Raw genomic sequence first — 27,635 nt, forward strand, 5'->3', positions numbered from 1 at the left:
TGTCATTCTGCACCTTCTGAGCCAGTAGATTAATCTTTCGTTGGTGCTATCGAGGCTGGTGCACAGCTTCGTGAACTAGGGGAGTAAGGGGTAGGCTGGGTCCCCTGTGATCACTATTGGCATTTTAACATTGCCAGTGGTAACCCACTGGTTTGGACAGAAAGTCCCTGCTTGCAGCTTTCTGAACAGTCCTGTATTCTTAAATGTGAGGGGATCATGCACCTTCCCTGACCAGCCAATGTTTTTGATAGTGAAGCATACCCAGTTATCCACCAACGTTTGCATAACCATAGAAAAATAGCCCTTTCTGTTGATGTACTCTGTGGCTAGGTGGCCTGGTGCCAAAATAGGGATATGCATGACATCTATTCCTCCACTGCAGTTCAGGAGTCCCATAGCTGCAGATCCATCCACTATGTCCTGCATGTTGCTGAGAGTCACAATCCTTTGTAGCAGGAGACGGTTAATGGTCCTGTATACTTGCATGACAATGGCCTCCACCATGGATTTTCCAATTCCAAAGCCGGAAGTCAGTGGGAAATCATTTTGGAAGTTTCCACGGTGCAATCACCACTCGCTTCTCTGCTATCAGGGCAGCTCTCATTCTCACTCAGATTCGGGAATGTTGCCTTGCACATCCAAATGTTCTGCAAACATGCTCGTCATCCCAAACCGGCATTATGATGCAATTCCACCAGTCAGTGCTCGTTTCTCGGGCCTAGAAGCAGCAGTCCACCATTTGCAACTGCTCTGTGAATGTCACCAACCACCTTGAATTGTCCTCCAGCAATCTGCCCTTCAGGAAATGGTCACATTCCTCGCGGCTCTTCTTGTGGCTCTGCAAGTACTGGAGAACTGTGCGTCCTGTGCTCGCAATATTCAGAACAATAGTGCAGGCTCCATGATTCTATTAAAGATGATGGAAAGTGACAAGTTCCACGTGGGTTTGAGGGATTTTCAAATTAAGTATGAAAATTCTGGGATAAAGATGGCATTATGGGATGGAAAAAGTGGCATGTTGGTAACTGGGCCCTGCAGTCTCAGTCACCCCTGCACAACTCATTTCTTCCCAGTGAGTTGCACTGCACTGTCCATCAACACAAGCGCTCCTGGTGAGCGTGTGCAGTGCTGGTGCAGGGAGTGAAGTATGAGCTGCAGTGGCTTTATGCCGGTGTAAGTTGTGTCGGAAAATAATTGGTATTGCAGACGTACCTTAAGTCACTGAAAGGAAGTGGGACTTACGCTGCTAAGTCTCTTGGGTGCTTTTGAAAATTTTACCCAGCCTTTTTATCAGAAGCAGCAACTGATGCTGTACTCTATGCACCCAACCAGTAATGAGGAGCTGAGGAATGGTAGTGTTCTAGAAGTGAGTTGTGTCCCCTTTCTCCAAGTGACAAAGACTTACTTTCTTTCAGATAATGCTGTTTCCTCTAGGGAAACACATGTGCTATGTTTATAACAGTGTTCAGGGGGTTGCAACATCTCCATACTAGACAGTGTTCCTTCTATTTTGGGATTTGAAGGAACAATACCCACTGTAATCAACTATGTGGCAACACACAAAATGGTTGTGTTGCATATTTACGACAAAGCAGAGTTCACACAACTGGAATCTTACTGCTTTTCAGTGGATGTTTATTGGAGGAAAGCAATGTGTATTTAGGAGGGAGCATTGCAGAATACATTATGTTCTGTTCTCTGAATTTCCTAATCAAAATGTAGTTTTGTCATCACACATGGCTGATCTCTGGAAGCAACAAACGCAGCTTAAAAATATCAAACTGTTTACTGCTTGCTTCATGTGTCATTCCTGAAAAATGCTTATGCTGAAATCTGAACTTTCTGCTTTTGCTGGGCCATGAGATGCAGTGTCCATAGAAGACCTCTTCATTTTCCCCAGGCCCCCACAAGCCTGGTTGGTGATGTAGGAGTAAAGGTGGCAAAAATGAATCTTGACAGCTAATGCTAAACAGTCATGACAAAAAGATCATCATGCTAATGTGTGTAGCAATAATGTTTTTGTGAATTTGCTGCCCAGAACACCCAAAAAATTCTTATTGTTATCAAGCTAAATATTAAAAAGTAAGCAAAACTGAGTACTACTAATTTGCATTATTGAACTGAACCAGTGAAATAATTAAAATGTTTATTTAATTGCTGTGATTTGGTGTTCTAACAGTGAATTTTTCTTCTTTTTTAATCAGAAAAAACCATTGTCTGCAATAATAAAAGAAGTTTGCGATGGGTAAGTTCTGATACTATACTTCCTTTTGATTCTTAAAATAAATAACAGAGAGAAATGGTGGGTGAGGTAATGTCTTTTAGTGAACCAACTTCTGCTGGTGAGAGACCAAGCTTTGGGAACCTTGGTTTCCAGACCTGAAGAAGAGCTCTGTGTAAACTCAGAAGCTTGTCTCTCTCACCAATAGAAGTTGGTCCAATAAAACATCACCCACTTTATGTCTCTAATATCCTGGGATCGACACAGCTACAACACTGCATAAAATAAATAACAGATACACAGATTTTCTGCAAGATAAATAAAATATCCCTAGTGATGACCTTCCTAAATTCTGAAGTTGATTTTCAAAAAGGTTTTATCTTCAGATTTAGAATTTGCAAAATCTACTGGCTGGCTGAATTCAATTTGAAAACTGTGTACTGGGAAGATTAAAAAGTGTTTTTACTTGGCCCTCTGTTTTATTAAGGGGTAAAACTCATTTCTGTGCAGAAAGCTTTCACAAACCCTACACATCCCTTATGTGTGGGTTTTAGAGATGAATTTTAATTGTAGAGTGCAACCACTTTACCGAGCACATATCTCAGTTCACAAGTCAAGAAACATAAACTGTGAATTGTATTTCTAAGCCTGATGGACACCAAATCCATGGAACAAGCAGCATGGACGTGAAATGTGAAACATAACCTGGTATGATAATTGCTTAACAATCAGAAGAAACTCTGTCGTATTGTAATATTTAAACAGCATATTTAATGTTTGCAAAAAAATGCTCTTTTAATGAATTTTTAACTAGTGATACAGAAGGACAGAAACTAGTTCACAGTTCATTAAACTACAGCTAAAATATAGTAAAAGGCATGTAGATTTTTGTATTACTGTTTTTTTAAATTTGTTAAGGACCATCTGTGTGCCTAGTGCTGTAGGAGTCACCAAGACAAGCTCCCTGCCCAGAGAGTTTTCCAGCATAATGGTCTGATGTTATAGGCACACATCTGTTGTAATGAGTTCAGTGCATCCTACTCGTTATAGTGAAAACTACACTTAGTAGTGTTGACAGGATGGGGCTGTTCTGGAATGTTTGTTTGTTTTTTTGAATATGATGTAACTACCATTTAGGATTTATCTGTAATGAAGAAATTTTGTTTTAATAAAATGCTTTATATTGAATGTTAATGTAATGGAAGGTGATCAAATTATTGATTTTTGTGTTTTAAACCTTGGCATTTGAAGGGAATATATTATTGCATTGTTTCTATCACTCAGTGGTCAAGCTGAAGGCTCTCCATTTCAAATTGTCAGGGGTGGGAGGAGGAGAGGAGAAGGGGAACAATATTCCATTAAATGAGTTGTGGGGTTTTTTGTACTCTTCTCTCTTCTCCTTGGATGTATGATTGTTTTTTCTCATTGTTGAGTGGACGTGTTGAAATCTATAGATAGGACAGTATGTGAGACAGATGGACACTTGATTGTTGATAATGTTAAACACCAATAACGAGGCTTCTTTTTTTCTTTTTCACTTTCTTATTTATATATTTTCATATTTTTAAGGTGGTCTCTTGTGAACCATGAATGTTATGCACTGCAACATGCTGATAGTTCCAATTTCTATATCACAGAAAAGGTAGGTAAACCACTTGACATGATTTTTTTTGCATATTCTATTTCAAATGTTATTGCACTAACAAGCTGGTTTTCAAGCTAATTTAAAGGAAAATTTTAATTTTAACTTTTAATTTTAGAGTACTTGGATCAACCAGGTTGTAATGGATCAGGCTTGCATCATCTAAACTCTTGCTGGAAACACTGTCATAACATAATTCTACATACAAGAGTGTAATTGAAATATGTGAGTGCTTTTTTTAGTGAAGCTTCCCATTAGGCAAGGATGGTCAATGTACTGAACTGATTTCTTGTTAATTAAATAATATTTCTGAGAATGATTAAATGCAGCAAATTCTGTTCAAATTTAGAGCTACTTCACTGCCACTAAAATCAGTGAAAAATAAAGATTATAGCGCATCAAATTTAGAGGCAAAGTATAGCCATGTTATTTACCATCAGTGGTGCAGTTGAATCAATGGTAGCATCAGTGGCATTTTTACCATTGTGCCATCTAACCCTGGTTAGACTTGAGCACAATATGTAGATGATTACACATTGTTACCTCTTTTTGACTTGAGTGATTAGCTAAAATTCAGGGTCCTGCGTGGTGGTTCCATTAGGAGGTGAAATTGATGATAGCCAGTTCTATCTTTGATATAATCCTCCTTGTTTATGTACAAAATCCTATCTGCTAGGACACAGGAGAATTCAAACAGAAGACAGTTTCTTTTTGACTGCCCACAGTTGCTACACTCTTTCAGGATTTTAGTTTTTTTCAAGTGCTTCCATGTCTGGTGCTTCCTTGCTGTCTGCCTTCTCCTTTGGTCTTTTTCCTGCTTTTCTCAGCACAGAGCACACCCTTCTGCTAAAACAATACTCAGTGAAGCCCCGCTGCCCGCATAGTTGAAATTCCTGAGCAGCCTCACCAGTGCCTTTGTTTTGGGTGATGACATATGCCAGTGTTTTGGTTGGAGGTCCCTTTTGTTTCTGCTATCTGATTCCATAAAGGAGCTTAATGGCTTCTTATAACTGTCCTAAATGAGGGACTTTGTTTTCGAGAGCAGTTTCAATGAGGTGTAGGCCAACCCATGACAATATAAAATCAGTGGAGACAAAAAAAAAATTGCTGCACAATATGACTCACCTTTTTTTTTTTTGGCAAGGAATTCACAGTTCAGGTGGAAATTATCATAAACTAAGTATTATAATACATGTGGTACACAGCCTCACACACTGATCTTACATATTTGTGTTTTCTGGAGCCAGTTCAATTGAGGATACAGTTAGTCTTATCTCTGAATTTGTGTGCAAACCTTTCAATTATTTAAACACTTTTCACTGTGGGGTTTTTTTTGGGGGGGGACGGGGGGAGAGAGAAAGAGAAGAGACGGGCAGGGTGAATTGGCTGGGGCTAGAGGTGCTGTCATATCTTGAACCTGAAAGTATACTGCATGACTACATGGAAGATTCCAAGTTTCAAAGGGAGAGCAAGGGTGCAAAATATAAATGTTAACTGACTGCGTAAGCTAACTATCAACATAAGTTAGGGAGAAACTAGCATTAAAATTTGTTTCCTTGTTTTCAGAATTACAGTGGTAAATGGTTTTAAAATGTAAAATAAGAGTTCTGATGGTGTCCACAGTCTTAATGTTTATGAAGCTCATTTAGTCTTCAGACATTCAGTCCCTCTGCTGCTGATGTTTGTGCATGTACACATTCACTGGGAAGCAGCATAGAGGAAATTAAAACATGTAAGATATACATTATTTGTTGAATGCTAAAGTAAGCTTCAGTACACCACTTCCCTTTTTTCTAAGTTGCTGATTTGATCTAGTAGAAATTAGCTGCAAGGACTGTGTAATACTTGCCAGCTCCCTGTTACATGCTGAACTTCTACTCCAGCTTTGTATGTGTGATGTTGGTTTAAGTCGTTTTGGGGCCCAGATGCCATGGCAATGGGCAGTTCACAAAAACATGTACTTGCATGAGCTTCGATCGTAATTAATTGTAACTATAATAAAAATGGGAAACTTACTAATTAAGCGGGATATACTCATTTAAACAATTCAAAGGTTTGCATTCCTGTCTAGTGTAATTCTGCTGAACTCACTGAAATGACAACAGAGATGAATTTGGCCAAAAGAATGCAGTTGGTATGTTGCTACAAAGGCAGTACTCTTGACCTGTGCAGTAAGGGCCTGATCCAAAATTTAATGAAATCAGTGGGAAGACTCCATTTAATTTCACTGGGCTTTGGAATGGGCCCTAACTGGGCTGCACACAGGAAAATAATATAACTAAATTCCCAAGTGATAAATATCTCTTGATACCATCTTAATCAATGTCAGTGTTAAATTGATCATTATAAAGAATGAATTTTTATTTAGTGAAAATGGTTTGGCTGGGTTTTATGTATGGCAGTTAAAATTTTCTGTCAATATTGTTTTTGTAAAGTATTGTGGTTTTGACCAAATGAAAGCATCTGCTTTCCACAGAAAATTTCAATTTTTCATTGAAAAATGGAATACTTGAGAACCAGAAAAGTTTCTGGAATATTTTGATTCAGATATGTGACATGGTGGCTTGTGTCCCCTCTCTCTTCTATGGGCTGGGCTTACTGGCTGGACTACATCTCCCATGATGCACTTCCTATTCCCTAGGAAGACTACGGTGCATCATGGAAGAAGTAGTCTAACCAGGGAACCTGGCCGATAGAGGAGAATGGAAGCACGAGGCACCTGAATGACGACTTGCATGAGGCAGCACAGTGGCATTTCCAAATCAAAATATTTTTGGTTTTGGCTGACATATTGAGGTTTTGGGTTTTTTTCTGAAAAGTAAAAATTTTCTGGGTGAGTAGATAGAACCTATTTTCTGACCAGTTCTAATTTTATGCCAGGTTTATAAACAAAAAGATGTCTGACTGGGATATAGACATACTGCAAGAGATTTATGTGGATATTTTTGAAATTTGATTTTCCACTGTGTACATGCTGACTGACTCTCTTGGTGTTAGTGTTTGTTTTAATTTGAAACACCATTCTCTGTGTCTGTGTCCTGGCAATGATGATGGCCAAACTGAAGGTGTTAACATAAGCACAAAGGATTTTCCTCATAGTCAGTAATTGTGGGGGCAGAGTTTAGTAGCATGTGCATTTACTTATGAGGCTATCCATGCTAGTGAGCAGTGTTTGTGAGATCAAGTGTACCAGGCATTGTGCAGTGTACAAAGTGATTTGGTTTTATGTTGGGAAGACACTTTTACTGTTGTCATAGAGCTGTTTCGTGTATTTCCAGTTGGGACTTAAGCTTATTTTTCTTGTTTAATACCCTCCCCTTTCCCTCCCTGCAAAAAACTGAAAAAATGGAAGGGAACTTTGATGACACAGTAGAGTGTTTAGAAAGACTAAATTTAGCAGTTCTCAAGGGACTGCTCATAATTTAAAATATATAAATATATATATATATATATATATATATATATATATATATATATATATATATATATATATATATATATATATATAATAATATCACACACACACATACATACACACACAGACCATATATACGGTTTTTCATTTAACTGTTTAAGTCATACCAGATAACCTTCAGTGCATGCCTTAGTTCATTTCAGGACCTTCCTCTTGTTTCTTTTTCTTTTTAAAATTCAAATGGATAGACACTTCAAAGGATTCCAGGGGGGAAACTATTGAATGAACTAATTTAGGAAATGGCTGATATTTTTCCTCCCCTCCTGAATTATATAATGGGAATACTTTGCCCATCACATTTAATTGTGACACGTGTTTTTGCAGAAAATGAGGCATGACTGAGTTTGACTGTTTACACATAAGTACCGTATGTGCAGAGAAGGTTTCTAAGAAGCAAAGTTTGAGAAATACACAGGCTGTTTGAAGAAAAGAATCAGGGTACATTTCCACAGGCCACTCAGCTCTAACCTCTATCCTTGGTGGGTTTCATGTTTCTGTTTTGGAGAAGATTTGCTCTGGGATTTTTCTGTTTGGTTCAGAAGAAAGTTTGCTAGCTTTTCGTTGCTTTTAATTCATGGTTTGGGTGGGAAGAGACTGTCATTTAGAACGTTTTGGAATGTGCTATAAGGAAGATTTTGATGAGTTTGTTTATTCCATGCTGAAAAAATGTGTGTCTGACTCTGAGTCATGTAAATAAGTGAGAAGAGCATTAAATGCCACCAGTATTACTCACACGTCTGTGACTTTTATTAATGTTGTTCACTGTTTACCACTGCTGGCTGGATGCATGCTATAAAGAGATGATTATACAGGCCACTTCTACATGGTCTCCCCATCTTTTGCTTAATAAGATGCTGCTTCCAAAGTGAACGCAGGGGAAACGCCACAGCTCATGATAACCTTGTGTTCTTCAGTGAAGCTAGTACACTAATGAATAGATGGATAACAGCAGTGAGCAGTTTAACTCCGCCATGCTGGGTGACCCACAGACCTCTTATGAGGGGCCGTCCCTAAAGCACAAGTTCAATGTTTTGCACTGTTGGCAAAGATTAACTGTCCCTGTATAGATATTCAAAAGTCTATGTGCAGGTCATATCTTTTGATGAGCTGGTCACTTGTTCATTTATGGCCTTTCAGTTAGATGCCGGTTACAAACCTTATGATGTCTAAAGTTTTATTTGTAAGAAATAAATGAAACCAAATGAAAATAATTTTGGTTGGTAGGAAATTTTGATGTGAAAAAGTTATGAACATGGAACTGTTAACTCATGGCTCTCAATTGTATTTTCATTTTCATGTGGTGAACAGCACATCTGTGTCTTGGTTGTCCCATGGGGAGCTCCTAGCTTTGAAACTGTTCTTTATTTCCTCATGTCACCTTAAAACCACACACATGCCAACCAGCTCTTTGTTCGCATGGTTTTTCTAACTTCATAACAAAATGAAATAGTCGCTGGAGAAATAAGTGTAAAAGATTAACAATAACCTTCTCAATCAGTGTAAGGGCAAAGTTTTAGCAGGTCAGCCAGGGTTTCTACTAGAGATGGGTCAAATGAAGAAAGAGAGGCTTTGGATCCAGACTACCCTATATCCAGAAGTGTTTGGGTCCCAGGTTTTGGTGTGGCCTATAATATATCTGTGCCACAAAAAAGCATAATAGCTTCCTTTTCTTTCCCTCCCTGCCCATTCCTTTTTGTTTGTTTGTTGCTTTCTTTTCTATTATTTTTTGGGAAAAAATAAATAAAATGAAAATGTTTATATAAAAACAAACAAACATGTTATAGCAGTTTTTATTAAAATGTAGGAAGTTATCAAAGACAGTAAGAAGAAAGTAAGTTACCTATACATAGTGCCAGAATTTACCTATAAGTTACCTATACATAGTGCCACAAACCTAACCAGTATTTTAAGGTACCTCTTCATTGGTTTTATTCAGCTATTTGCTATTCTTTTATCCCAGGATAGTAACTGGGAGGTACTTAAAATAGTTCAGACTTATTATTTATTTGTATTATAGTACTGACTAAGAGCCCTACTCATGCATCATGATCCTATAGTACTGGGCGTTGTACAAACAACAAAAAAAAGGCCCCTATAAACTGTGGGAGAGCAAGGGGGGAGGGGGAGTGGTGGTGGTGGCTGTAATTCTTATTAGGGTGGATTGATTGAAATCAAAGTAATTAAAATGATCAGTTTTAATCATGATTTAAGTGAGCATGCAGGAAACTTTGATTTAAATCATAGATATTAATCAAGTTTTGTATTTCTAATTTTTTAATTATGTTCCTAAAGAAAGGTTGATTGTCATTGTTTGGTAGCCATTAAAACGGATGATTTGCAATTAAATGTAGCCTTTACGCTAAATATGGTGCTTCTTTTTGCTAACCAGGAGGACACACTATAGCCATACACATTTATTTAAGCAATATAGCTTTTATTCAGATTACTAATTTTTACATTTTTTGATCGTCAGAAAATGATGAATGATGCATTAGTTGTATACTACATGATTAATTTTTACTTGAATTTTTGTTAATCTCTCATTTGGACAGTAATTCAAAATCAATCAGTTAAAAATGTATAAAACCAGAATTTTAATTTTTTATCAGTTAAATACAATTACCTTAAATGTGCTGGATACATAAGAGAAAAAGTTTATCACATGCTTTTGTTTTTAATTTTAAACTAAATTATTAAACAAAGGAAGTATTCTCTGTAATTAGTGAATTGAACCCCTGGTTTCTGTTGAGGGTTGCAAGGCATCCAGTTTTTGACCAGAAAGCCCAATCGAAAAGGGACCCTGGAGTATCCAGTCAGCACCGCTGACTGTGCTGTTAAAAAAGTCCAGTCAGTGGTGCAGCAGGGTTAAGGCAGGCTACCGGAAGCGGACGGCATGTCCCTGTGGCCCCGAGGCACAGGGGCGGCCATGAAAGCTCTGTGTGCTCCCACCCACACACCTCAAGTGCTGGCTCCACAGCTCCCATTGGCTGGGAACCACAGCCAATGAGAGCTGTGGAGGCAGCACCTGCAGGCGAGGGCAGTGCACGGAGTTGCCTGGCCGTGCCTCCGCCTAGGGGCCGGAGGGACATACTGGCCATTTCCAGGAGCCGCCTGACATAAGCGCCACTCAGAGCCCACACCCCAAACCCCTTCCCCAGCCCAGAGACCTCTCCCGCACCCAAACTCCCTCCCAGAGCCTGCATCCCCTCCATGCTCCCCAGGGCCGGCTCCAGGCACCAGCGTTCCAAGCAGGTGCTTGAGGCAGCAGTTAGAAAGGGGTGGCAGAGTTTCCGCGGTGGCGGCAATTCGGCGACAGCTTCTCTCTCTCTCCTGCCGTCCGCAGTGGCAATTCGGCGGCGACAGGTTTTTTTCACTGCTTGGGGTGGCAAAAACAGTAGAGCTGGCCCTGATGCTCCAACCCCCTGCCCAGCTCTGAGCCCCCTCCCGCACCCAAACTCCCTCCTGGAGCCCGCACCCTGAACCCTCTCCATGTTCCAACCCCCCCCCGCCCCAGCCCTGAGCCCCCTCCTCCACTCCAAACCCCTCCTCCCTGGCCCCATACCCCCAGCTCACCTCCCCTGCACCCCAATCACCTGTCCCAGCCTGTAGCCCCCTCCCACACCCTGAACCCCTCATTGCTTGCCCCACCCTGGAGCTCACACTGCCAGTTGGAGCCCTCACCCCCTCCAACACGCTGCCCCAGCCCAGAGCTCCCTCCTACACTCTGAACCCCTCGGCCCCATCTTGGAGCCCCCTCCTGCACCCCAAACTCCTCATCCCCAGCTCAGACCCCACACCCCCTACCGGAGCTCTCACCCCCTCCCACGCCCCAACCCCCTGCCACACCCCAGTGAAAGTGAGCAAGGGTGGGGGAGAGTGAGCGATGGAGGGAGAGGGGAATGGAGTTAATGTGGTGGGGGGCTTGGATAAGGAGTGGGGCAGGGGTGGGGCCTAAGGCAGGGGCAGGGTAAGGGTGTTTGATTTTCTAAAATAAAAAGTTGACATCCCTATTTCTGGTCCCCATGACCTTCAAGATTTTAGAACCTATAGATCTTTCTCAACTAGTTTTTATTCATATGTTGGAGGAGGAAAACAAGCTTTCCTGCTTTTCCAACTCCCAGTTGGTTTTTAACTTTGAATGAACTAGTCATTGAACTGAACTAGTTGCATAAACTGAAATAAAAAATATTCTTTCTGCACCTGCAGAGGAGGCTATTGTTGTCAAAAGCTTGTTTAGCACTTCAACAACTGATCTTCCAGGTGCTAGCCATTGACTTCAAATGTTTGACTTTCTTTAAAACTTGGCAGCAAATGTGTACTGATTAACATTATTTTTGGTATTTAAGTCACTTGATTTTAATAGATTATATGTAGTTTAGGTCTTAACATAGCTCTCAATTTCAAATTTAATTTTAAATAGGTTTATTTTGAAAGAAAACGAGTTAAAGTTAAATTTAATTGAAATTTAAAAGCATGTGATTTAAATTAAAAAAAAAAAACATAGGTGTTTATCCACTCTGGTTCTTAGAAGTGCAATTTACATAGTGATACAAGGCTAGGTTGGAACTTTACCATCTGCCCTGCGTAAGGAATAGAGAGGGTTAAAACAGTGGATCTGTTGTTGAAGATCATTGAGGATCAGTCACAAATTTCTCCTGCTCCTTTATCCTGGTGCAGCTTACTCCTTGCAGTGTGCCCGGTCAGATACTCTGGCTGGCAAGTGGCGAAGGGCCAGAGAGGGTGAAAGCTCTTTTCACTTTCTGTCCCCTCACCACGCACTTACTTAAAATAGGGAATGTTAGTCAAGTAGCCGCTTTGTCTTCCTTTCCTTCCCCTGTGGCCAGAGTTACAATCTTGAGCAGGAGAGTAAGGCGGGGGGTGGATATACTATAGAGGGATGCTATATTCTGCTTTACTACTCTACATGTCAGAGCAAGAGCTGTGACAATCAAGCCAATAATGATGCGTCATTTGTATTATATAATTCCTGCATATGATGGTATTGAGGTATAGGGCCTGATTCTGATTGCGTCCTTGTGGGCCAGACCCATGTTCACTTGGTGTTTAGCAGTTGTGATGTTCCACAATAAAGCATCAGAACCTAGTGGAGCACCTTAGGAGACCAAGGCTTGTCTATGCACACAATGTTGAACCAGTTTCATTTAAAGAGGAGCTTTGAAATTGATTTAGGGTATGTCTTCTCTGCAGTTAGCCTGGGCTCTTAGCCAGATATTGCTCCTAACCCTCCTCTGATCCACACACAGACCTCTCAGCTGAGTTTGGTGGTGCTTTAACCCAGCCTTGTTGGATGGCTGGGGGTGTGGGTTAGGGCCGGGGTCCTCTTTTGTTTGGGCTGGTAACCTGCCCGCTTTGCAGAAAGGATGCAGGCTGAATCACTCACATTCTTATAGTCCTCCACTGCCTTCCCACAGTTCCCCCTCTGTGCTCAGGTCAAACAAGTTTTCCCACAATTCACTGGGAATGAATCCTAGAGTACATCTACACTGCAGCTGTGAGCATACCTCCTAGCCTGGGTAGACACATGTGCTAGCCCTGCTCGAACTAGCATGCTAAAAATAATAGTGTGGACATTGCAACATGGGCAGCGGCAAGGGCTAGCCCACTGTGTATGGACCTAAGAGGTCAGGCAGGTTTATACTCAGGTAGCTAGCCCATTCCACCTGCCATACCACAGTGTTCACCAGGCTACTGTACTGGGACTTGTGCTGTTCAATGTGTTATTAATTAATGATCTGCAAAAGGGAGTGAACAGTGAAGTAGCAAAGTTTGCAGATGATAAAAAATTAATCAAGATAATTCAGTCCAAAGCTGACTGCGAAGATTTACAGGGGAATGTCACAAAACAGGGTGACTGTGTTGTACCAATAAAATAAAAACCAGCAGGATCTTATTAAAGGGAAAAAGGCAAAATACCACATTTATTGTGAATACAGAAAGGATCATAGTAAGCAGTTAGTTATAGTTATAACATTCCATTCAATCTCAAATTTATTCTCACATTCATTCATTCATACAAACATACACACACACACACACACACACACACACAGGTTCTGCAAGGTTGTTATCATAGTTACCAGCCTTAGAGTTGCTCATGCCAAGTCACTGGCCAGGTGGCCTGGACATGAGGAGGGAGCAGGGCCTTGTCAGATGCTCATCTGATGCTCCTGGAAGTTGGTTTGCAGAATCAGACCCCAAAGTTCTCACTTTTTAGAGTCTATTTTTATAGGAATTTCTTCCTATGCCAGTCTATGGGAATTGCTTCATCATGCTGTTGCTGAATCAATCAGCAGATAGCACATTCCTGACGGCTCCAAGATATTATCTTGTTCTTTGGTTCTCCCATTCTTGAGGCTGTTGGGTGGATTCCAGTCTGCCCTCCGGGTGGGGTCCTCTGGTTATTTCCACTTGACACCTTCTTCAGCCGATGGACACTGGATTCTTAGGCTGGCACCTCCCTGATCATTCAGTTATTATCCACACCAAGCATCCATCCACATACATCCTCTATCTCTATTTTAATCACAATGGTTAATACAACAAAAGGGTGGGGAGTCTCTGGGTGCTGTTTCTGTTGTTAGAGTATTGCTTTGAGTCTCTCTCTCTGTGAATTGCTTTGAGAACAGACTCTGTCTTAGAATGTACTAACACAATTAGCAGCTTGCAAGTTTCACACAGAGAGGGAGAGAAACAGTACCAAAAACCAAGAGACCTCTTAATTAGTAATACCCTGGAATTTAAACTCTGGGGAATCAAACTCATTTGTGATTTTAATACAGAACTTCTTTAATATGATCCAACATAATCCCCCTTTTGACACTAAGATTTATAATCGTCAGTGTCACTTTCTATGTAGCCTATTCAAGAGAAAGTACTGTGAGGCAATTTGAGTTTGTGATTCCAATTCATGCCACATACATGATCCTGGTGATGTATCTTTACTACAAGGTTCTGGGGCAACAGGCAAGGTGAGGCACACCCACTTTTGAGGAGTCCATTCGGTACAACCTCTAGTGTCCAATAGCTTCCCTCCCTCCCCAGCTCACTGGCTCAAGGTCCAGGGTAGCCAAAAGGATCCCATGTGTAATATGGGGAGTGGGTTAACCTTCAATACCTTTGCCTCCAGGGACTGTTGGTGTGCAATTTTGACAACAATTTCTCCCATTAACAAGTCTGGTTTACAATAGTGGAAACATATTGCATCCATTCATATTGATAAGTGTCAAACAATGATCTCTTTCTTTTTTAACAAATGCATCAAACCCTTAATATTTCCCAATATGACCCAGAACATTTTGTGTTCCAAAGTAGCTAGTGCAAGTATCTGCATTTCAGTGCATCCCATAGCTATGGCTGTGTAGTTTCCTATTTCTAATATTTTTTTTTTTTTATGGATAAGCCATGTGGTAGTATTAAGCCATTACTAAAGATTCCATTGGCCGTTTAGGTTACCCAGACCAATTTGGACCAAGTCTACATTGGCATGTACTTGTTTTTGTATCAGGCTGTCCTGTAGCTGGGACAGAAAGCTTAATTTATTTTTAAGTTCCTGCAGGTCTTCAGTATTTTTTTTTTTAAACACACAACAGTGCTAGCAACAACACAAAACACAAGACAAAACATAGAACACAGAACACAATTTCTATTGTGACAGTAGATTCATGGTATTGGGTTGCTTTTCAGCTGGCATCAGCTTTTCCTGATTTTCTGAAAGACAAAAAGAACATGTTTCTACCCCTTTTGGGGTGGCAGATTATTGCTTAAAATATTTCTTTTACAAATACCCTTGCTGATTGCAGGCAAAACAGAGAAATTGCCCCCATATTTTCCTGTTTTTGTTCTATAGGCAGGCCAGGTTTCAAAGGCTTTTATCTTTTAAGGGTTATGGGGAAATTCTCCCACTGTTTAGTCATTAAATCCCTGAGTTTTCCTTCTTATACAGCAGACCAAGTTTATAATGTTTTTCCTGCTGTGTTAAGCTTTAAGTTTTATTTACAGGTAATAACTGAGAAGCATCATTACCATACGACCTTAAAGGATTTTTTGTTACAGGGATACTTATTATCATTATTATCCCATGCCTTTTATTTAGACAATTTGTTTGCTGACCAGGTATGTCCTTTATCTGCAGCTCCTTTGTGCTGCTAGTTCTTTCCTTCCTTTATCATTTAGGTCATTTGCATTTTCACAGAAACTTCCTGCTTTTGGATTTAAAGCCATCAGCAGCTCAGAGACTCTATCTTAAAAGGGACACAATCAACTTTCACCAGAGTTTTGATTACTTTTAACTTCTGCTTCCAAAACACACAGCAATCTGAAAAAGAAAACCCAACCTATTGTGGCTCCCTTTGGAGCCCTAATAGCATTTTAATTAAGTAGCATGGTATGTTTGCATTTCTTTTGCCCCTTCTACAATATACCCTGCACATGTTCTGGGGCAAATGCACATTCCTTCCATAGTTTAATTTCTATAACATTATCCAGATCCATTTTTACATAAGGTGTCACTATTTCTTTTTTTGCTTACAGAGTTTTCATGTACCTTTATCAAAGTGACAGTCTGATTACTCAGAGCCATTTTAAGACTCAGTGTTTCTAACATTGCTTCTTTTTGTTTTGTGCACCTCACCCCTGCTGTTGCTTCAGAGAGGCACTGTCTTTTTTTAATTTTTTTTTTTTACTACAACTCTCATCTGCTGTTTTGTTACAAAAACAAACAAACAAAAAACAAACAAACAAAAAGAATCCCAAATTTTTATTTTTTTTTATATTCTCCTGATTTTGACTGCCCTGCTGCAGCCACAACTTAAAAACATTTTAAATTTTGTAAAGCATTGAGTTACCTTTTAAGGGTTAAATGCCAAATCCCAAAGCCAAACAACACTAATTACCTGTGTCTAGCAAAAAGGTCTGTCAGTTTTGCAACTTTGAATTAAAGAGTCAAATGGATTTTTAGTGGCATTAACAAAAACAAAACTAACTGGTCCTTAGAACTTTACATATTTACACACACACAGACAGATACATACACATTTTCTTTTCCTTAACATCCCTTCCACACTGCTCTGTTTTTTACATCTTACATTCCCTTTATACATTTGAGGCAGTTAAGTTCCAATAGAACCCTCTTATGTTCTTTTAGCAAATTTGACTAAATTGTCCAGTCAAATGATTTTAATCAGATAGTTTATTTTTGCCTGGCTAATTTACAGACATTCCTTTGGAAAAGGGCCCATTTTTCTTTCAGAATGGCTGCAAAGAAACCAAGAATGCTCTAACACTTTTCCTTTTTAACATTTTCGGTTAAAAGTTGTTTGGGTGAAATACAAAGTTTAACTGCTTAATTCCCTCCAGCCTCTGCAGAGTTAACTTTTTCACTCTTTTTGTATTCCTGGAGTGCCTCTTTCACTATTTTCAGCTGGCTTTGGATATTTGTAGCCAGCACCTTCCAATTGTCTGCTCCCTTTTCCATTTGTGCCTTTTCCTCTTTACATGAAGACAAGCGGAGGGAAGAATCCTTACATGCCTCCCACAACAACCAAATTGCTGCTGCATCTCTTTTGGCAGCACTAGAAGGTTTGTATATGAGGATATACTGAGCCAATCTATCCTCTAGGTCCGAAATAGTGCAGACATCAGCTAGGCCTTGTTTAGTCCAAGGACTGTGCCCAAATTTTTGAAGGATTTGTTTAAAAGGTGTAATTTCTTTAACAAAAGGTGAGGTTGGAGTTCCTTCTGACTCCATTCCTCCCTCTAGTACTGGCTTACCCTGTTTTCTTTTAAACATCTTAACATGGATATTTCAATCTCTTTGTCACTGCTGGTATTACTTAGCAAGTGACACAGCCTAGATTCTGAAATCATAGCTTAATCTATGCGTTTTTCCCCTGCTACCTTCCCGGAGGCCAGCAGGTCCCCTGCTACCTTCCCGGAGGCCAGCAGGTCCCCTGCTACCTTCCCGGAGGCCAGCAGGTCCCCTGCTACCTTCCCAGAGGCCAGCAGGTCCAGTTAACCTATTTCTCCCTGCTACCTTCTCGGAGGCCAGCAGGTCTGGTTAACCTATTTCTCCCTGCTACCTTCTCGGAGGCCAGCAGGTCTGGTTAACCTGTTTCTCCCTGCTACCTTCTCGGAGGCCAGCAGGTCTAGTTTAATCTGTTTTCCCTGCTACCTTCTCGGAGGCCAGCAGGTCCCCTGCTACCTTCTCGGAGGCCAGCAGGTCTGGTTTAATCTGTTTTTCCTGCTACCTTCTCGGAGGCCAGCAGGTCCCCTGCTACCTTCTCGGAGGCCAGCAGGTCTGGTTTAATCTGTTTTCCCTACTACCTTCTCGGAGGCCAGCAGGTCCCCTGCTACCTTCTCGGAGGCCAGCAGGTCTGGTTTAATCTGTTTTTCCTGCTACCTTCTCGGAGGCCAGCAGGTCCCCTGCTACCTTCTCGGAGGCCAGCAGGTCTGGTTTAATCTGTTTTCCCTACTACCTTCTCGGAGGCCAGCAGGTCCCCTGCTACCTTCTCGGAGGCCAGCAGGTCTGGTTTAATCTGCTTTTCCTGCTACCTTCTCGGAGGCCAGCAGGTCCCCTGCTACCTTCTCAGAGGCCAGCAGGTCTGGTTAACCTAATAGAAATGCCTAGCTCACTAGAGCTGGCGGTGTGCACACCAATATTTACAATAACTGAGGTTTTTTACCAATATTCCCCCTTTCGCAATTCTCCACCAAAATGTTGTACCAATAAAATAAAAACCAGCAGGATCTTATTAAAGGGAAAAAGGCAAAATACCACATTTATTGTGAATACAGAAAGGATCATAGTAAGCAGTTAGTTATAGTTATAACATTCCATTCAATCTCAAATTTATTCTCACATTCATTCATTCATACAAACATACACACACACACACACACACACACACACACACAGGTTCTGCAAGGTTGTTATCATAGTTACCAGCCTTAGAGTTGCTCATGCCAAGTCACTGGCCAGGTGGCCTGGACATGAGGAGGGAGCAGGGCCTTGTCAGATGCTCATCTGATGCTCCTGGAAGTTGGTTTGCAGAATCAGACCCCAAAGTTCTCACTTTTTAGAGTCTATTTTTATAGGAATTTCTTCCTATGCCAGTCTATGGGAATTGCTTCATCATGCTGTTGCTGAATCAATCAGCAGATAGCACATTCCTGACGGCTCCAAGATATTATCTTGTTCTTTGGTTCTCCCATTCTTGAGGCTGTTGGGTGGATTCCAGTCTGCCCTCCGGGTGGGGTCCTCTGGTTATTTCCACTTGACACCTTCTTCAGCCGATGGACACTGGATTCTTAGGCTGGCACCTCCCTGATCATTCAGTTATTATCCACACCAAGCATCCATCCACATACATCCTCTATCTCTATTTTAATCACAATGGTTAATACAACAAAAGGGTGGGGAGTCTCTGGGTGCTGTTTCTGTTGTTAGAGTATTGCTTTGAGTCTCTCTCTCTGTGAATTGCTTTGAGAACAGACTCTGTCTTAGAATGTACTAACACAGTTAGCAGCTTGCAAGTTTCACACAGAGAGGGAGAGAAACAGTACCAAAAACCAAGAGACCTCTTAATTAGTAATACCCTGGAATTTAAACTCTGGGGAATCAAACTCATTTGTGATTTTAATACAGAACTTCTTTAATATGATCCAACAACTGCGCAACAAAATGGGAGATGAAATTCAACATTGATAAGGGCAAAGTAAAGCACGTTGGAAAAAAAAAAGTCCCACTTACTGATATGTAATGATGGATTCTAAATTAGCTGTTACCACACAAGAAAGATGTTGGGGGTCAGCGTGGATAGTTCTCTGAAAACTTCAGCTCAATGCGCATTAGTAGTCAAAAAGGCAAACAGAATGATAGTTTCTATCCCTTTCCTAATCTATTCTAAGTCACAAAATTTTGTAATACCATTGTATAAATTCACGGTACACCCCATTTTGAATACAGTGTCCAGTTCTGGTGATCCCATCTCCAAAAGGATGTTTGTGGAACTGGAAAAGGTTCAGAGAAGGGCGACAAAGATGATCCAGGGTATGGAAGAGCATCAGTATGAGGAGAGATTAAAAAGATGAGGGCTGTTCAATATAGAAAGGAGATGAGTAAGGGGGGGATATGATAGAGGTTAATAAAATCATGACTGGTGTGGAGAAAGTGAACAGAGATGTGTTGTTTACCCTTTCCCACAATAATCATAGAATAACAGGGTTGGAAGGGACCTCAGGAGATCATCTAGTCCAACCCCCTGGTCAAAGCAGGACCAATCCCCTAAATGGCCCCCTCAAGGATTGAACTCCCAACCCTGGGTTTAGCAGGCCAATGCTCAAACCACTGAGCTATCCTTCCCCCCTGCCATGGGTCACCTGATGATGAAATTTAAACAGGTTAAATACAAACAAGAGGTAGGACTTTTGTTTTTGCACAACTCACAGTTAACCTGTGGAACTTATTGCCATGGAATTTTCTGAAGGCCAAAATTATAACTGGTTTAAAAAAAAACAAACCTGGATAAGTTTCTGGAGGATAGGTCCATCAATGGCTACTAGCCAAGATGGTCAAGAACATAACTCTGTGCTCAGGTGACCCTAAACCTCTGACTGCCAGAGGCCAGGAAGGGAAGATGAGGATGGATCACTCCAACTGCCCTGTTCTGTATGCTTCCCTGAAGCTCTGGTACCTGGCCACTGGACTAGATGGACCATTGGTCTGACCCAGCATGGTACTTTTGTTCTTTATTTTTAGCATGGTAGGTTGAGCAGAGCTAGTGCATTTGTCTGCCCGGGCCTGGTGGCATGCTCCCAGTTGCAGGGCCAACATACCCATAGAGTGGTCCAGCTTAATGCAGCACAAAAAACCATGGGATATGCTCCCAAAGTCCTAGCAACATACACAGCTGAGTACAGCATCAATGAGAACACAGTGAGTTGAGTAGGGCTTTGCATTGTGGCTGCTCACATCTGGACTAGGTTATCTTGGGTGTTCAGACCTGGTTACCTATTCTCTGGGCTAACGATGCACTGAAGATATACCTTTAGTTAAACTTGTGCAATAAGGCTGTGAAAATACATTCTGAGTTTGATGATTTTATTCTGGTTTAACTTAAATTGATTTGGTTTAGTTTATACCTGCTACTAAACAGGTCATTCTTCAAATGACTTTTTTTATGATTGTCTACACACAAGTTTGCACCAGTGTAATTCAATTGGTGCAAACTTGTGTGTGTAGACAATCATAAAAGTGGAGGGAAAAGTGGTTAATCTGCAGTCATTAATGTGCTGCATGCCCTTTTGGCCAGTGACTACAACTCAGCACTTACTGATGAAGCTGATGTAACTTTCATATTGTCTTTAAATGCAGGGAACTTTCATTCATTCATGTTGAGTACAGTCAATTCTTATTCAGTCATATTTTCATTGCTTTTAAACTTTTATATCTGACACTTGTGAAGACGTCCCACTTTTTTTTTTTCCTTTCATGCCTCCTACAGTTTCATGTTCATTTGAAAATGGAGCAGGCATTGCTTCTCACCATTTATTTTGAGAACATTTTACTTCTGTATTGTTTTGCAAATGGTGCAGTCCTCACCTGGCTTTTCATCCTCCCCCACCCAGCCCCTTGCTCCATTTACAGATGGAATCTTCTTGTTGTTTGTGAACGAGAGTATAGTTAAGTAACTAGTATTCGGTCTGTCTGAAAGGTGCCTTTGCTCCTGACCTATTTTTCTCTGAATAGGACCTGTAATTGTATATTCTGGTGAAATTCCACCATACCATTGTAAGCGCTGTGTGTGGGAGGTTATGTAAAAGATAGAACAAGAAACGAACCTTTTGTAGTTTTTAGTCTTTCATTTCAGTATTAACCTCTTTCTTCTGGGTTGTAAGCAAACATGCTGAATAGCAGGGGTTTCTGATTTAGTGCTTAGCTTGGCACTTCCTTAGCATCTGTAGATAATATGAAAGTGGGAGACAGCATGGAACTTAGAGATGGAAGTAACTTGGTAGGTTATCTAGTTCTTTCCCCTGCCATTTCAGCATTATTCCCTGTAATATACTCCCTGGCGTATACTGTCTAGTGCTTTGTCCGGTCTATGACTCAAGCAGTGGGGTTTCCACTACTTCCTTTGCCAGACTATTCTGCAGACTGAGAGATCACTTCTTAGGGCTTGGCTACACTTGCAAGTCAGAGCATGTTAAATCAGCCCTGGGTGCCCTAACTCCTGAGGTGTCCACACTGGCAAGGCACTTAGAGTGCCTGGACTCTGCAGCTGGAGCGCTTCTGGTAATCCACCTCCATGAGAAGCATAAAGCTTGCTGCGCCCCGGCTGAAATGCCCATGTGTCAGTGTGGATGACGTGTTGCATTACTGTGCTGTGATTGGCCTCTGGAAACGTCCCATAATCCCCTGAAGTCAAGTGGCCACTCTTGTCATTGTTTTGAACTTAGCAGCAGGTATACAGATATCCCCTTTCAAAGCTCCGTTTCTGACAGAGGGCATGCTTATCTGCTCCGGGACAAAGCAAACCATTGCTATGGAATGCTGCTATTGTGAGTGGGTGTGTGTGAGAGAGAGAGAGGCGGGGGGGGGGGGGGTCTGCTGCTGTCTGAACTTACAAGACAGCATGCTGACACACTCTCTGCCCCCCAAAACACACGGTCTGCTCCCCATACACACAACACACTCCCTGTCACACTCCCCCCGCCCCCATTTGAAAAGCACGCTGCAGCCACTTGTACACTGGGATAGCTACCACAATGCACTGCTCTGTGTGGCATTGCAAGAGCTGCTGCTGGGGCCACAGCACTGCACTTGCAGCTGACAGTGTAAACACACAGCAGTGTCTTCCCTGCTGCGGTCTCTGAAGGCTGGTTTAACTCACATGCCATGAAACAGCTGATTGGGAGGTGTGGGGAAGGCTGCCGGTGAGTGGGAGGTGCTGGGAGCGGGGGTGGGGTGGGGCGCGAAGTGATGGGGGGGGCTGCTGATGTATTACTGTGGCTCTTTGGCAATGTACATTGGTAAATTCTGGCTCCTTCTCAGGCTCAGGTTGGCCACCCCTCGTGTAAGTGCTTCTCTGAAGAGTCTGGGAGAGTGGATTCTTCTTGATGGGCCATCAACTCTCCTCTGACCCGTGTTAGTTGCTCATTTGTTACCGCTGAAAGGCTAGCACAGTTGCCAACTTTCACGTGGTAAATAAGCACCCCGATTTTCACAATAAGACAAAAATCAAGCTAATCCCATTTCAAAACAAGCCAATCCCTAAGAATCCAACACTCAGTGCGACTAGATCCCCCTGGCATGTAGTCTGGGACTGTAGTGGGCCCTCTGTGAACCTCTGACTCCCCCCCACCCCGGTCATAAATATAAAGGGAAGGGTAAACACCTTTAAAATCCCACCAGGCCGGAGGAAAAACCCTTTCACCTGTAAAGGGTTAAGTAGCTAGGATAACCTCGCTGGCACCTGACCAAAATGACCAATGAGGAGACAAGATACTTTCAAAGCTGGAGTGGGCGAGAAACAAAGGATCTCTCTGTCTGTGTGATGCTTTTGCCAGGAACAAAAAAGGAATGGAGTCTTAGAACTTAGTAAGTAATCTAGCTAGATATGCGTTAGATTCTGTTGTGTTTAAATGGCTGATAAAATAAGCTGTGCTGAATGGAATGTATATTCCTGTTTTTGTGTCTTTTTGTAACTTAAGGTTTTGGCTAGAGGGATTCTCTGTGTTTTGAATCTGATTACCCTGGAAGGTATTTGCCATCCTGATTTTACAGAGGTGATTCTTTTAGTTTTTTTCTTCAATTAAAATTCTTCTTTTAAGAACCTGATTGCTTTTTCATTGTTCTTAAGATCCAAGGGTTTGGGTCTGTGTTCATCTATGCAAATTGGTGAGGATTTTTATCAAGCCTTCCCCAGGAAAGGGAGTGTAGTGTTTGGGGAGGATTTTGGGGGGAAAGACATTTCCAAGCTGGCTCTTTCCCTGTTATATATTTGTTAGATGCTTGGTGGTGGCAGCAATAAAGTCCAAGGACAAAAGGTAAAATAGTTTGTACCTTGGGGAAGTTTTAACCTAAGCTGGTAAAAATAAGTTTAGGGGGTTTTCATGCAGGTCCCCACATCTGTACCCTAGAGTTCAGAGTGGGGAAGGAACCTTGACACCCCACCTTACCCCTGCTTGCTGGGAGCCAATCAAAAAGTGAAGCTACAAACAAAACAAGCCAAAAACTAGCCAACAAGCAACTCACAAGCCAATTAAGCCAAAAACAAGCCCAATTTCTGCATTTTTTTTTAATGGGTTTGGCATGTCTGAAGGCTAGTTGTGGGTTCTGTCAACCCCACAACATATTTCAGTGACATGCACATAGCAAAACTTCATAACTTCAGATACAATGGTAGCACACACAATTCAACAAGATCGTAATGTTCAACAGATCATGACTTCTCAAATGATACCTCAGAAGGCATACTTTGTACCGAACATATCATAATCATATCACAATGGTGAATACGGGGGTTCCAGGGTTCTACTTGAGGTACAGAGTCAACTTCTTTAATTTTTTTAATTCTTCCTCATAAGTCATTCTCTGCAGCTGCTTGATCGTTTTTGCCTCTCTGAATTTGTGTACATTTTTCTGTTAATTTCTGGGCCAATACTGAATGCAGGTATAGTCTGGCCAGAGTCATTTAGAGACTGGCTCAGTTCAAGTGATCCGTAGGGATTTCAATAATATTGGCCAAAGCATTAAATGTAATACTCTAAATTTAAATGTCTGTAAATTCAGTGTGCTAGAATAATTTTCCCCCAGACACCCTAGTCCTGTAGCGTTTTAGGAGAGTCTTGTCTAGGCTGATGTGGAACTAAGTTATTGGCAAATCCTGCGTTCTCACAAATGGAACATTGTATTGTAAGTGTGTGTAATACCACAATGACCTATCTTGGGAGAATAAGTGGACACTGTATATGACCTGAACTCTATGGAGCTTACCTGAATCAAATCTCTGAATTAACAAGACTGTAGAGGAGACAATGTTTTTAAATGATAAAAATTCTTTTCCAATAATAGAATAGACTATTACTCAGATAAGCTATTACCAGCAGGACAGTGGGGTGGGAGGAGGTATTGTTTCATATTCTCTGTGTATATATAAAGTCTGCTGCAGTTTCCACGGTATGCATCCGATGAAGTGAGCTGTAGCTCACGAAAGCTCATGCTCAAATAAATTGGTTAGTCTCTAAGGTGCCACAAGTACTCCTTTTCTTTTTGCGAATACAGACTAACACGGCTGTTACTCTGAAAACTATTACTTCTATATCTACTAAAGAAATTCTAAATATAACAATTTTGCTGTACATAGCACACACGCTCTCTTATTAGAGATCTGTCAGAAATAACTGCTTTTGGTATCTTTAAAAATACATGTTTAAAAATGTACTTCTATTACTATTAATATTGTCACCCCTCTGCTGAGCGAGCAATATCAAATGTCAGGGACTTCCTATTGGAGGATAAATCAATGATGGAAAGTTTTGATATTTTCTTACTCTGTGTATATACACTAGCCTTTGAACAGAGGTGGTTAAACAGGACACAGACAATCCCCTCTTTTAGGAATCCAGTATTGCCAACCCCAAACGTTCAAAAATCACAAGTCAGGCTCACCAAAAATCATGAGATTATGTAAAAACAATAGATTTGGTGTTCTTTTTATTTGCCTTCTGTGTTATGAACCTTTAGGGTGCCCTGGGGCCACATTTTGAAGCTTTCTCCACTGCCATGAGTGCTGAAGACTTACTTTTTCTTTAAGAATGAAGGGTGAAATCATCACATATCCACATGATTCCAGGAGCTGTGGTTTTAACAAAAACAATAATTATTGTGAGACTCATGACAAAATCATGAATTAGCAACACTGGAATCTCAGCCAAACTGTTAATGCCTGGTTTCCAGGGGGCAACAAAAATTTCTCTCTGGTTAGATTAATACAGAGAGCAAATTCTCCTATTGCTTGCAACAGCTCTCCCTCCACCACACCCAAAAAGAAACTTAATTACAAAATTAACAGAACCATGCAAGTGTTGTTTCAAAGACTGAACAGTGGTCAGATGCCAAGAAAAAGAACCTTTGAAACTATGTATAGCTTCACCACCTGGTGACTCCTGTCAAACAATATCATAGGTTATTAAAAATGATTTTAAAAAATTAAATCGAACATTTTTGAATGTATACATTTGTTTACTACTTGCAATGCTCTCAGCTTGGACAAAGAAAACGTTACAGAGATGGAACTAAAATATATCTCATAAATCCTAAAAATGAAAACTCTTTTGTGGCATTTAAGGAGAGAAGAAGTTTAGTAAATTTTTAAAAAACTGCAAAAATGAAGAAGCAATAATTATTTTGGATGTAAATGTGTGATTAAAGTACTTTTGGATTGCTTAACTATTGTTTAAGAAAGAGCCCTCTTAGACAGACCCATGTCTAATTTGTACAAATCTAAAAATTAATGAAATATTGAGCCCAAGAACCAAAGCTCCCAGACCTTCCCAAAATGTTTTTTGGTTTTGTTTTTTAAAAATGAACCACCACCGCCAGCACATTCCGTTCCAACCAATTGCAGCAAGCCAAGTCACGATGCATTTCAGTGGATATAATCATTATAAAAGTGAGAGGACCCACTACATGACTCATTTAACTTTTGACTTGCTTGGTAGGTTTTCTCAAGTGCTCTTCCCGCAAGCTTCTGCTTACTTGGCTGACTTGGCTGTTTTGATGGCATCTTGGAATTGAAATGAATATATCTTCATCCCTATCCATGGTTAGGGGACTCTTTTAATGACCCTGGGCCCACTTTTTAAATGCTATTACTTCATTAGAAGTCTGATGTGCCCATGATGCCTGTGATTTGGGCAGAGTAGGAAGAAGAAAAATAAACCACTTTTAGAATTGCTACTGTTAGGTCTGTTATTGACTGATCGGGGAGACTGAAGTGTTCTCCTACTGGTTTTTGAATGTTATGATTCCTGATGTCAGATTTGTGTCCATTTATTCTTTTGCTTAGAGACTGTCCGGTTTGGCCAATGTGCATGGCAGAGGAGCATTGCTGGCACATGGTGGTATATATCACATTGGTAGATGTGCAGGTGAACGAGCCCATGATGGTGTGACTGATGTGGTTAGGTCCTATGATGGTGTCCCTTGAATAGATATGTGAACAGAGTTGGCACCAGGGTTTGGTTCCTGGGTTGGTGTTTTTGTTGTATGGTGTGTAGTTGCTGTTGAGTATTTGCTTCAGGTTGGGGGGGTGTCTGTAAGCGAGGACTGGCCTGTCCCCCAAGGTCTGTGAGAGTGAGGGATCGTCCTTAAGGATCGGTTGTAGATCCTTGATGATGCGCTAGAGAGGTTTTATTTGGGGGCTGTAGATGACGGCTAGTGGCATTCAACAAAAAAATTTCAAAAACAGACTCCAACGTGAAACTGCAGAACTGGAATTACTTTGCAAACTGGATACCATCAGATTAGGCCTGAATAAAGACTGGGAGTGTCTGGGTCATTATAAAACCTAAACCTAATTTCCCCCTACTGTTACTCACACCTTGTCAAGTGTCTGAAATGGGCCACTCTCATTACCACTTCAAAAGTTATTTTTCCTCCTTTGGTATCCTGCTGTCAATTGAATTGTCTCGTTAGACTAACCTCACGCTTGGTAAGCCAATTCACATCTTTTCATGTATTTATACCTGCTCCTGTATTTTCCACTCCATGCATCTGATGAAGTGGGTTCTAGCCCACGAAAGCTTATGCCCAAATAAATTTGTTAGTCTCTAAGGTGCCACAAGGACTCCTCGTTGTTTTTGCTGATACAGACTAACACAGCTACCACTCTGAAACCTGTCATCTTGATTATGTTGTTTATGAATCTGCTGTGTCTGTGTGAAACAGAGATTGGTAGGAGGTTTCTCCAAATACCTTGGAAAACAAATGCACTTTTTGCATCCTAGATAATAATGGCATATCCTACCCTAAATAACACTGACCCTTGTGTTCTGAACATGAATGCCAGAATCCAAGATGTTGTGTTTAAATGACATTCAGGTATCCTGAGTAAGAACTCCAGATACAGTCTCTCTACCACTAAGCAGATTAGATGTGTATAAACGTTGTTGTTGAAATTTAACTGGCATACTGAATACTGCACCATGCAGTTAATGTAAAAAATCCTCTTGGTCTAATTGTGTGCTTACAGATTGTTTCCTTGCAGGCTCTTAAG

The 27,635-nt window shown here is 41.0% G+C and overlaps 1 protein-coding gene across 1 annotated transcript in view; it reads left to right on the plus strand.

Moving 5' to 3' along the window:
• ELMO1 (engulfment and cell motility 1) overlaps positions 1-27,635 on the plus strand; it is a 413,972-nt gene that overhangs the window by 87,390 nt on the left and 298,947 nt on the right. The window contains exons 3-4 of the mRNA XM_073332875.2: positions 2,205-2,245; positions 3,791-3,863. Of these exons, the coding sequence (XP_073188976.1) occupies positions 2,205-2,245; positions 3,791-3,863 (114 nt within the window). The remainder of the gene's footprint in view (positions 1-2,204; positions 2,246-3,790; positions 3,864-27,635) is intronic.

The sequence above is a fragment of the Lepidochelys kempii genome, chromosome 2 (genome assembly GCF_965140285.1).
Source record: "Lepidochelys kempii isolate rLepKem1 chromosome 2, rLepKem1.hap1, whole genome shotgun sequence".
In the NCBI taxonomy this organism is placed as follows: Eukaryota; Metazoa; Chordata; order Testudines; family Cheloniidae; genus Lepidochelys; species Lepidochelys kempii.